The sequence below is a fragment of the Phasianus colchicus genome, chromosome 10, assembly GCF_987193195.1.
Source record: "Phasianus colchicus chromosome 10, bPhaCol1.hap1.1, whole genome shotgun sequence".
NCBI lineage: Eukaryota > Metazoa > Chordata > Aves > Galliformes > Phasianidae > Phasianus > Phasianus colchicus.
The window spans coordinates 14,808,300-14,820,896 of NC_143445.1; the positions used below are offsets into that span (position 1 = coordinate 14,808,300).

Consider the following 12,597-nt stretch of genomic DNA (forward strand, 5'->3'; position numbering starts at 1 on the left):
GGATGTTGTGGCAGTGAGAGCTGGGAAATGAAGAAGCCAGCAGTGGTTGGGGAGCCAGTGGGGATAATCTGTGTCAAAGGCCTTAATGATGACCATACAGATGACATCAGTGGCTCTTCCCTTGTCCATTGATGCAGTTAAACCATTATAGAATAGAGTTGGTCAAGCAGGACTTTTTTTCTTGGTGAAATCATGAGTTGGTGATACCACCGTTGTCTGGATTGTGGCCAGCCTGGCTCCATCTGTATCTGCCCCTGATGGAAGAATCAGTGCAGACAAAGTGTTTATCTGCCCAGCAGCAGATATCAGGGCATTCTATCAGTTATTTGTTCCATTAGTGCAGTGTGGGCTTTGACGGGGCTCTCTGAGCTCCAAGCACCACAGAGACCTGCAGATGCTGTCTGATGGGCTGAGGTGGGCAGACTCATGCTGCATGGCACTGCAGGAGCTGTGGGTGATGCCAGGGGTCTGCCCTGCTCTATGTGCAGCTTCAGGAAGAGCTTCCCTGCTGCTGGACTACAGATTTGCCTGAAAAACTGGGCTCAAGTAGAGGCACTTGGGAGGGCCACAACCCTGCTCTCCTGGAGCAGCTGGGGGCTGCTCTTAGCAGGGCAGTCAGCAGCTCACACAGTGAAATCTATGCAGCAGCAGATCTTCTGACTCCATTACTGTGCAATTGTAGGGCTTTTTGTACACTAATTAACCAGCAGTTTGATCTGAAGGCGATATGTCGTGTTCCATTACAAACAGGCAATTGTAACTCAACATCCTGGCCCTGTGGCACAACGAGAGGCATGAAAGTGCTGCTCTGTATGCAGGTCACTTGGCAAAGGCTCTCTCATCCCCCTCTTGGATTAAATGTCATGATGGAGAGATGGAGCCAAGAGGACTGGTTTCATTCCTTCCTGGAATGAATCTGGATCTGGAGATCAGAGCCGGTGACCCTGTGATCTGGTTGTGATTTGAGGGAGACGTTGGACTCCTTACCTACAAGCTGGGGAAAGTGATATCCCTTCAGGGGCCCTCCAGGTTCAGCTAGATTAATAAGGGAGGGAGGGAGATGAAGTAGCTGTGACATTTTGTTTTTATTATTAATGATGTAGAGCAAAGGCAGGGCATCTCTGTGAATTATCACTTTGGTTTGCCTATGGATTTGGCTGCATTTTTCCCATCGTCTACCCTCTGCTAATCAGAGCAAAGTTTGACTTTGCTGAGGAGGGCTCAGAAAGCACCATTTCTCAGTGTCTGAACAAAAACCTGAGCATTTCCTGGAGTAATTAGGTCCAGGCTCTCAGGAAATGAAGCCCGTCTAGTTGATAAGTGTTTAGCAGTGATTACCGAGCTACGGCTGGGGAAAGCGAGCAAAGTGTTTTCATTTCAGAAACAGCAAATCCAGCTGAGCCTTGTGGTGTGTGTCATGTATGGAGGCAGTTGTCCAAATGGTATGTGGCCCTGCTGGCTGCAGCATGAGCCAGATTTACCCTGGAGCAGCTCCACAAGAGATGACAGCAGGGTTGCACCATGAGGCTGAGCTGTATGCCATTGGGTGAGGATGGGGATGTCATTCTGGAGGCTGGTGTTGTTCTCCTCAGAGCCAGGAATTTCTCTCTCAAATTAGTATTAGTGCTCATCAGAGCTTGTGGAGCTGGAATAGGGTAAGAGTAACATTTGGAAGAATGGGATTAGGTCATCTCCAAGTGAAATACCTGCTTCTTCAGCAATGTTGGTATGTTGATAGTGCAAGCACACAAATACGGCTTTATCAGTATGGTTTTATTCCTAAGTCAGCCTCAACTGCAACAATCCCACATCTTCTGAAGACTCTAATGTAGCCTAGCAGCAGGTCTTGCTCAGCCGTACATCTGCTCTGCTGGAAATAATACACCGATGTCTTAAAATCTCCCAAATCCCTTCTTTATTGCAGTTTATATAAACGTCTTCCAGAAAGGATTACACAGCTCAGTGGAGGATGGGTCCAAGGGTGGCTTTAAGCACAGTGGTATAGAGGCAACTCCCAATTCAGGAAACCTATGAGCTGCTGTTTGCAGTGATGATGCTCTGTGTGAAGGTCCCCATGTACTTGATTCGTCCTGGTGCTCTGGTCTCTTCTGGGAGCTTTTAGACTGATCCAGCTTGGCAGCCCATACAGGCAGTGCACTTTGCAAGACCTTTCTCGTCTTTTCCAAAACAACCGAGGTTATACTGCAGAACTGTGGATATATTTTCATTTCCCTCCTCGTACCTTTTCCCTTTCTCAACAAGCTTTGCTTCCTGCTAAATGCAGAGGAATGCTGGCCCAGTGACTGCTGAGTCTGTCAGATCAGCATACAAGTTTCTTTGCAAAAATGACAGTTTTTTTAAAGTCTTTACGAGATGTTCATTTAATCGGAGTGATGATGTGATGTTTTGCTTAATCAGGCCTGCAGTGCTATATTGTCCAGCACCATCATGATGGTTTTCAAACATTCGACAATTGGGATTCATAATCCATTGGTTAATAATCCAATTCTGGAGAAGATATTGCAGAAATGTTGTGTCAGGGGAAAAGATGGTCATCAAAAACATTTCCTTAAAGACTTACAGGGCTTTGGGATGTGGTGGAGATATGTATGTATGCTGTGAGTCTGTTTTCTCTTTGGGATTTAGTTTGTTTCCTTTTTCCTGTGCTGTCTTGCAGTTGTTTGGTGCAGATGGAGATAAGAAGCTCTTTCTGAGATAGCCCAGTGCTGTTTGCAGCCCGCCCCCAGGGTTACGCATCCTGCTTTTTAAATGAATGCTCTGGTACTTGTTTGTTTAATGGAATAATCTGACCTCAGTCACTGTTGGGAGTGGTTGGTGCCTTCTGTAGGAAATAGTCTTTCTATTGCAAAAGGGAAAAGCAGGGAGAGGCAGACTTCAGGCTCAACGCAGGGTTTCAATAAGCTGTTTGACAAAACTCCTGGGCTGCAAGAATGGGCATCATTTTGTCCACCATATCAGCCTGGCTTTCTGACTCTGGGGTGGTTGTGAGCAATCCTTGCATGCTCATGCAGAGGCATTTTCTAGGGGCAAACAGGGCTGGGGGATCTTGTGTAACAGCAGACAAGCAGATGCATTTTCCCAGGATGCTTTGGCCTCTGATGGACATTCAGCAGCTCATCACATCCAAGGCTTTTAGAAGGTGCTGAGCCATTGCTAAAGTCTGGAAAGGGAGGAAATTTCTGCTTTAAGAATTTTTCTTTTTGTCTCAGATTTTCCTGTTGTGTTTTTTTGAAGTGCTTTAGTTTTTATTTCTATGGAGATATCAGTGGGGAAGCAGCTTTGTCAGGAGTCTGCTGCAGTGCTTAATGTTATCAAGCAGTTGCAGTGTCTCAGGATGCTGTCAGGGCAGCAGGATGCAAGAGAAAATCCACATCTGAACTGTAAGGCTGCTGCTCTGTGAACCTCAAAGAAGGAAGATAGAGAAAAGCAGGAAAAACACAGAATCTGGAGACAGAGTTCTGCTCATTTTGGATCTGATCTCTGAGTTGCATTGCTCCATTCTTGCATACAGAGTGGGGAAGTGCTGTCGGTGTTACACAGGCAGAAGTAGCTGCTGTTGTGCTTTCTTTTTAGCAAATGGATGGCATCAGCCTGTCAGGCACAGCCACCACCTGTGTAGCATTTATTCATCACTTCAGTCCCAGGAACGTAACCCCCATCCTCTTGCTGAGAGGAGGTTGCATACTGCTGGTGTTGTAATGACTTCCTTTCCTGATGGGACATGCTGCAGTGTGTTCCCACCTTTGCCTTTACTGTTATAAACACTGCAGGTTTGTTTCCATGCAGATGTGGATCCATGTGTTGTGGATGACATTTGTTTTTGATCCTAGGTGCTGTGAGGCTGCCTGCAAAAGCACCATCCTGATCCTCTTCCAAGTGCCTCCTGTCCCATCCCTGTGTCATCGCATCTGTTCAGTTCTCTCATTACAGATGAGTTGGTTTTGTTTCTGGTCCACATCAAATGCTTTTGGGGTTGCTAAGGCTGGAAGACTTTGTGGAAAGGAAAAAGAAGGTGATGTTGTTTTAAAGGTTGTGCCCAACTTTGAAAACTCCGTTGTAGAGATTTTGATTTTTTCCTTCTTTTTTCCAGGAGAGTTCACACTGTGTATTGTAGGAATTTTTCCTCATTAAAAATGCTATTTCCCACACAGCATAGCCATCATCAGAGTGTGTTAAATACAGCCAAGTGTTTATATAGGACAGAATTTGCCTGGGAGTGGTTTTCACAGTGGGTCAGGCCGAAGTTCAGTAAACACAAACACATTTCCTACTGCTTGTTTCATGGATGAGTTCTGCAGTGCATCAGTGTGTTTGGGATTTATGTGGGAAGGGGCTTTCCTGCTGGGAAATGGCTTAGCAAGAAGTCACTTGCCATGAGTAATGACCTGCTGCACATGAGGTGTTGGTTGTACCACGGGTGCATTTAAGCATATAATGCAGCGGCACAAACGTGCTGAAATGTTTGTTCTTAGTGTCTGGGAAGAGTTTTAAAAAGCGTGCTGGAGAGGAAGGGAGGGATGACCACTCTTCCAAAGAGTGGTGATGCACTGGCACAGGCTGCTCAGGGAGGTGGTGGAGTCACCATCTCTGGAGGCATTCAGGAGCTGCAGAGATGTGGCACTGAGGGATGTGGTCAGTGGGCATGGTGGGATGAGTTGGTTGTTGGACTGGATGATTTTTGTGGTCTTTTATAACCTTACTAATTCTGTGATTCTGCATTGTGTTGGAAAGAAGGGACCAAGGTGCTTTCTGGCTCTGAGCTTCAAAATGAGTTTGTCTCACTATAACTTAAAGAGCACCCTAGTGCTGATCTTAACCAGGATCTCTGGGAAAGAAGAGTACTTCTGTTGCACAGTGCACTCCCAGCACTTGGGGGATGCAGTTTGCCCACTCTGCACATCTTCGTGAAGACTTATAAAAAACAGCACCAGTGTGGCTCAAGTAGGAGATCTGTTGAATGTCTGCTTTCTTTTTTTGGTTAATTGAAAGAAAAAATTGTTCCATGAAGCATGTTGGTTTGCTCAGCTCAGTTTTAAGTTTCCAAGTATCTGCCACTTGCTTTAGATTAATCCAGTCAGCTCTTTTGACCATGCACTACCAATCAACATGTTTGTGTGCTGAAAAATTGTCTGCTGGAATAACAAAGAAACCCAAACACTTCCTAGGTTTCCTTTCTCGTGAGACGTTCCCCCTGTGCCAGTTCTCCAGACGGGGTCTGCGGGCAGCTCAGGCACCTTTCTGCCAGCATACACGTCCATCAGCAGATGGAAAATTTCCTGATCAGCTCCTCCTCCTCCTCCATTTGCAGTAATAAAACAGTTGAGACGAGGTCACACGTTATTTATAGCCATCTCATGCTACTTGCTTCTACTCGCCCAGGCAGTAATCTTTGCACAGACACAGCAAGATTAATCCTTCACGACACCGAACCCTTTATTCCCCTTGTTATCTGTGCTTACCCGCTCCTGAAAGCAGAGCCCTGTGTGCTAAGCCTTTGATAAAACACAGCAGCAGTGGAACTGTGGAAAAGTTTTAAAAAAAGCAACATCAGGGGCTGGCCAGAAGGTTTGAGACCTTTCTGGGTCAGGTGAGTGGTTTGAGATTTGTTCTCTGCAGTTCCGTACCAAAGTCACGCACAGAGCTGTTCCCTCAGGTGTTGTACAGGTGGATGCATGCACAGAACTGCAGGGTTTTGGGGGATCTGCCACATTTCCCAGTGTGTAAAGCTTCTTTACTCCCAGTAAAGAAGTTTAAATTCCAAGTGTCTTGCATGCTGAAGATACCTGGAACAGGTTGAGTTATGACTAGAGTCGTTTAAAAACCACCTGGATGTGGTGCTCAGGGATATGATGTAGAGGTGGGTTGTTAGAGTTAGGGTAGTGTGATTAAGGTTGAAGTTGGACTTGATGATCTTGAAGGTCTTCTCCAACCTGAGCAATTCTATGATTCTGTGATTCTAATTGTAGCTGTAGATGTCCTTGTTTGTTGCAGGGGAGTTGGACCAGTGACCTTTAATGGTCCTTTTCAACTCAAACAATTCTGTGATTCTAATTGCCATTGTCTGGTAATATGTTCAGTGCAGTGGGAATTCGTCAAAAGTTGAGTTCTTGGTTGTATCGTGTACCATCACCCTTCTCTCAAGTAGGCAGAATCAACTGTGCCGTGGCACTGAGGTACACCTGAGACACAGACTGTGCTGCCTGGTACGTCCAGGCCAGTGATGTCTCATAGGAATGGAATAAGCATCTGCAGTTTGCTCAGTTTCTTTGATCTTAAGTTTTGTTTCTTAAAATCATCTTCAATTTTTCCACGGGAAAAAAAAAATATTTTTCAATATCAAAACCCAGAAACACTTAAAAATTATGTTTTCCCCTTCTTGGCTCTGTCTGTTGTCATGGCAAAGTCAACATGGACAGGGTGCTCCAGGGTCTGCCTCGTTGCTGGTGTTCTGACCTGGTGCATCTCCTTTGGCTGACGTACCCAGGGCTTGGTGCGAAGCTGCAGCAGCATTCCAGAGATCTCATCCCAATAATGTGTACAAGGAGACCTTAGAGCACATACCAAGGTTGTGCTTCCACTGTTGTCATTTTTTCCTTGCTGATTTTCCTTCAGCGTCGGTTATTATGCTATGTTTTACATTCACATTTTGTCCTGAGAGCCCTACAAAGATCAAAATCCACTGGCGTAGCGTGCTTTTCTTACAGTCCCTGGGTTACTTGGCATCTAAATAAACAATATGATTCCCCTGTAGGATAAATACTATTTTTTTTTTTAATATTGTTACTCATTTAAAACAATGGAAAATCAGGCGCAAGGAAAACAAAGTGATTTTTCCAGTGACTGCACAATGAGATTGCGACAGGGCCAGGAACTGAGTCCAGGTGCCCTGAGTCCCAGCCCAGGCCTTTAAACACCAAAATATCCTTCAGTGCCTAGTGAATTTGGCAAAGGCTTCCCCAAAGTGTTTCATAATTAATGTCAGTGCAACTCTCTGAACGTGTCTTACTTAATAGTTAGGAATTTGCTTTTATATACAGACATCCACTTAGTAATTCCCCCAAACTGAGCAGCTGTTGGCTTCTTTGTGTTGCTCCAGTCTTTCTAAGGCAAGTGTGGGACATGATAAATGGAGAAGTGTTGAGTTGGAATGCTCTGCTTTGAGTCCACTTAGCAAAATCCAAAGGTCATCTCTGCTGTGAGGAGTCAGCAGGACGAGGCATGGGGTGAGCCTTGTTTTGAGGGAAAGGGAGTTCTGTTGTGTCTAGAAATCAGACTTTGCCTATCTCATGGGGATGGGTTTTATCCAGGAAAAGCTAAGCCTGTCCTAGGATCTGTGACAATTTTCAGCAGCTTTCTGGAAAAGATGGTCTATCCCATGACCAGCTGACACAGCTTGCCTCTCATGGGAGCCCCCCCTTGCTGAGTGTCTGCTCTCTTTTAAGTCTGTGTATGCAGGATGCTGCCAGAACAGAAGAGACATCTGTGGTGTGGAAGGATGTAATTTCTCTGAGCAGCTCAAATAGGGGCTCAAATAATAGCAACCTCTGGATCAGGTCAGAAGCTCTGTCCAACAAACCTGTTGCTCTGTTACAGCCTCTGTGATTGCAGGCTGCAGTGGTGCTCCTGCATACACTCAGAATGACCTGAAAATTCCCACTGTGAGATGCTCTGATCAGTGCTTTATATGTACCAGACACTATCCAGCTGAGATGTGCTTTTTCCAGGATGGGATTATGTTGAAATGAGTTTTTAGAGGATGGGATGATAAGAATTTCTCTCTCTCTTTCTTTTTTAATTTATTTTTTATTTCTACATGGAAAGGGTTGGGGGTTTTTTTGTGCTGTCTCTGCTCAGACATTCTTGCAGTGATTTTGCTCTCTTGCTGGGAAGCCAAGGGCTTATTCTGTGGAGGGGATCCTGGGGAAACACTCTTAGGCAGAGTCAGTTCTGGAACTAAATGCAGGTGTTTTGCAGTCTGCAATTAAAAGAGACCCCGGAGTCAGAATCTGCATTAAAAGGAGTTTCTTAGCATTGAAAAGTCAGAGAATCAGGAGCTTGAGAGAAATCTGTTGCCAAGTCTCTGAATTTGGTTCTCATCCTTGCTCCAGTTTCTGCTTTGACATTGGGGAAATCACTTAAGGCATCTGTGAGACAGAAGAAACAGAATTGCCAGTGGGAAATGCCAAGGGATGAACTGTTACAGATCCTCTCCTGGCAGTAAAGCTTCTCTGTACCCACTGTCAGCACAGAGCTAATCCTGGAAATCTTCTAAAGTTTGCACAGGGCAAATTTTCTGCATTTCTATGGGCTGTGCAGCACAGTGGTGCTTTGGTGTTCAAAAAACAGCTCTCGGGGGTGAGTGGGAACCAGGACCTCGGCTCTTTTTCAGAGGTATTCGTGCGTGCATCCTCAGCCAGCCCTGTCCTGGCCTTGCTGGGAATTTGGGCTGTGCCTGAGCAGCAGAGCAGCTGAGCAGGTGGACTGGTTGTTCCTCCCATAGGTCTTCATGTGGGTCCCTGGGCTGTCCCCTGTGACAGCTGTGAGTTTACAAAGGGACACAAACTGCTCATCAAGGCAGATGTTGCTGCTAATATTTGTCCCAGCATTTCCAGAGTGCTAATTTCACAACCCCCGGTGGATTTGGTGATCCCAAGTCTTCCTACTTTATATTTTAATGCACCTGATGGAGCTGTGGGTATTCCTCTTCAGTGCAGGGAGTTGGACCGGATGGCCTTTAAGGTCCCTTCCAAATCAAACAATCCTACAATTCCACAATTCTATGACTTATTAGATTTGCTGAGTGATTTGGTGTGTACTTGCTGCTTCCAGAGGGACTCCTCCTGCTCAGCTGAACTGAAGCCATGGCTTTGCCATTTTGGGTGTCAGTTGGACACATGTGCATGCATCAAGCAGGATGGGCGTGGGGGAGCCTGCTCAGCATGCAGATGTTCCCTGCCCCTGTCCCTGCACCTTGCTGTTGGGCAGAGGAATTGCTTTCCTTCAGGAGCAAGTGTCTCAGCTGCGCGAGTGGCGTCTGTCATGATGGGTCATGCAGATGTTCACCTGAACATCTGGCCTGCTCCCTGCACTCCTGCAGCTGTGGATGTGTGGAGGATTGTGTCTGTATTTGTTTAGGAGGCTTTCTCTGGCATGACACTAATGTCTGGTCTCATTCACAAACTTAAAAACCCAAAATAACTCTGTGCGTCAAGGTAAACTCATTCTTATCTCTCTATCATTATCAGCAGAGTCCAGTCTTTTGCAACTGTATGCATCTGAGCAAAATAAGTGGTCTCATGTCCCCAGCCATTTTCTGTAGAACTCTGCATTCAGGTTTGCCTTGCTTATCCCTTCTCTGCCCAGCCCAGGGGTGTCTAAAAGGTGTCTAGGTACATCTCGCAGCAGATAGAATCATAGAATCAAAGAATGGCTTGGGTTGGAAGGGACCTCAAAGGTCAGTTAGTTCTAAGTCTCATGAACAGCTGTACATCATCAGCTTGGGATGGTCTTTCTTGTTACAGCTGAACAAGCTGGAGGATGCAGCAAATGCAGCTCACACCTTCTTCATGGCAAACCCTGAGCACATGGAGATACAGCAGGACATTGAGAACTACAAAACCACAGCAGGGAAAGTCAGCTTGATCGACCGGGAGGCCAAGCCGCACATGGTGAGTCTGAGCTGAAGAGGTGCCTGGGTTAAGTGTCAGACAGTCTGGACTAAAGAGATTTGGAAGGCCAAGAGAGCATCGTCTATGAAAGGAGAGATTCTTGCCAAGGTCTGTGTTACAATACAGCAAAACAAACTTTCCCTTTCAGAGCTCTCCTTTAAGCCAAGTCAGCTCCTGTTTTTCACAGCACTGCCTACTGGTTTTGTGATGGTTCTGTCCCCATTTCAGTCCCTCCCTTCAGGGAGCTCCTAGGTCATTTGTGTCAGTTACATACCAGAAGCTCTGAGGGTGCCCTCCTTGGGCAGATCCTGGCTCATATATGGGCTGGGTTCTCCCACTTGGGCAGGGCACAGTTGTGCTGGTGATAGTGCATGGTGACAGTCAAGGGACAGCTTTTTGCACTTCTCTAAGGTGAAAGGCCAACATGAACACCAGAGCCATCTCCACCTTCTGATTTCACAAGCTACTAGAAAGCTGGAGTGGCAGTTTGGCTGCCTGAGTCAAGTACAGTCTTTTCCATTGGCATTCATTGTCATTGTTGGGTAAAAGGGTTATAACATAACAGAGAAAAGAATGTGTAATCCAGCAGTGGCTCTCAGGATGCTCTAAGCGTAGAGGAGTTCAGAAGAGCATTTAGGCAGATTTACAACATACAGCTGGTCCAAAAGTCCAATGGTGGCTTAAGTGTAGTTTGGTGCAAGTGCTTACACGTGGTAGATAACTAGGGAGACCATTCTGTCCTTGCCCACTTGTACTTCTTCCAAAAAGCACCAAAAGTTCAGGGGCAGGTTGCTGTGATCTGTACCTACTTATTGTCCTGTCTCCTGCTGGTTTCTCAGGAGGATTACAGTGCTGGGGTCAGGCACTACGACAAGGAAGAGTACGGGTTGGCCATCACCTTCTTGGAGCGTGCACTGGAAGGGTACTATGCTGAGGATGAGGATTGCCAGATCATGTGTGAGGGACCACAGAGGTTTGAGGAACACGAATACCTGGAATATAAGGCTGGCCTCTACGAAGCTATTGCAGGTGAGATCTTTTAGCATCTTACTTGTTCTCACCCAATGGACTGTCAAGGTTTTTAACTGTTGAGTTTGGGCTGTGTAGCAGAAACACTGAGTCACGGCTGGAACTGGTGACTGAGCACCTGGTGGGAAGGCAGGACTAACCCAGGGAAGCTCAGGTGCATGCAATGTACCTGAATGACCAGAGGGTGTGGAGCCAGGACTCATCTCATTTAAGGGTTGGCAGTGGAGGTAAGGGTATCTTGCTGGAGATCCCTGCCTACCTGAGGCCTTCCAAAGGTAAGAAAATTTTCTTCCTTTGTTTTTGTGTACATGGCTGTTGTATCTGAACTTGTCCCCATTTGCTGCAGCCTGGGACTTTGCCACCTCTCTATTATTGCCGTACTTTCCATCATGTTTTTACATTACAGGCTATTGGCTGAGTTTGCTGAAATGTGTTTTCTCCCCTTGCTGCTTTTAGTGAGTAATGCTGCAGGATTAAGACCAGGAAGTGCAAATACAGAGGATAGGGAACCAGGGCATCTCATTCTGGTCCTGAGTAGAAGAAACTGAACTGGAAAAATAATGCTTTCAGGTGTGTGGGGCATCAGCAGCATTCAGTTAGGGCTGAAGTAAAGGTGCTTTAGCATGAACTGCCTTGGTTTCCCCCTGTACACAATCTCACTGGAATTAATAACTAGACTTTACTGGTTTTATTTACTCTGATTTTCAGTGCATGTGAAGAGAGCAGCTGAGTTGTCCTGGCCTTGCTCCAGATGGACAGGAAAGTTGCCAAAAAGGTTCAGGATGTAGATTTCCTTCCCATCCAAAGGGATGGATTTGTCATTAGTGGAGGCCCACCTAAGTATGATCTTGTCTGAAGTCTCTGGACAGAATTGAACATGGCTGTGCAATCTTTGGATTTGCATGTGAGTGAGCCAGAGGGGATTAAAACTGTTTATTATCACTGGGAGTAAGATTACATGTAATTAGTTGTAAGGGGTAGAAGAGCAATAAATTAAGAATTGTTTGCTGGCAGAACTCTTATTTATCTGCTCTTGGTCTTGGAGTTGCATCATGCATTGGAGTTTTGCTTCTTTCATGGGAAGTATTTCACTCAGATGCAGATCGTTTTTGGTTTTGCATAGTTCTGCTTGCCTGGTGACAAGAAATCTAGTGGAACCTACCAAGATGAGAAACCACTGATGTATGAATGTGCTTCCTCCATGTGTTCAGGCCAGGCTGCGTGGGGCTTTGGGCAGCCTGATGTAGTGGGAGAAGGACTTAGTTGGACTAGATGGTCTTTTAAACAGTCTCTTCCAACTTAAACCTATGGATTATTGCTATAGTACAGGATGAGTGTTTATATCTCTCCAAATCCCCATTCTTTTTCCAGTCCAAGCTAGTTTGTTGCGCCACTGCAAGGGGTGGAAACACTCACACCTCCCCACCCAGGGACAGATGCATTTCAGTGCACTGATTCCAATATATACAGCCTGTTTCTTGGGTACCCTGACAGTACTGGCTGAAAGCAGTGCTTGTCAGTGATGGATTTTTCCAGGTCTGGAATGCTTAAAGAGGTTAAAATGACAACAAAATTATTTATGTCCTTTCTCTTCTTGCTTTCCTTAATGCAGTACCCTGGATGTGGATGTATATTGTAAATCAGACAGCTGCTCAGGCTACCTGCTTGGAGAAAATGGGGGCTGTTTCGAGTTTCCAATTGATTTCAGCACAAATTCCTCCGGCTGTTTTCTTGGCAGCTCCAAGAAGTGCTTTGGTGGCTGAGCACATGTTTTTTTTTCAAGCCTGTGTTTGTTTCTGAAAGTTTTTAATAGCGCACAGAAACAGAGCAAGCAAAGTAGATTTGTACGTACACTGCAGCAAAGGCTCCAAACGGGAAT

General features: G+C 45.8%; 1 protein-coding gene across 2 annotated transcripts in view; it reads left to right on the plus strand.

Moving 5' to 3' along the window:
* The window catches only part of P3H2 (prolyl 3-hydroxylase 2), a 54,232-nt gene that overhangs the window by 31,471 nt on the left and 10,164 nt on the right, over window positions 1-12,597 (plus strand). For both annotated transcript variants that reach the window (XM_031603417.2, XM_090147400.1), the window contains exons 2-3: window positions 9,543-9,689; window positions 10,529-10,718. In XM_031603417.2, coding sequence (XP_031459277.2) covers window positions 9,543-9,689; window positions 10,529-10,718 — 337 coding nt within the window. The remainder of the gene's footprint in view (window positions 1-9,542; window positions 9,690-10,528; window positions 10,719-12,597) is intronic.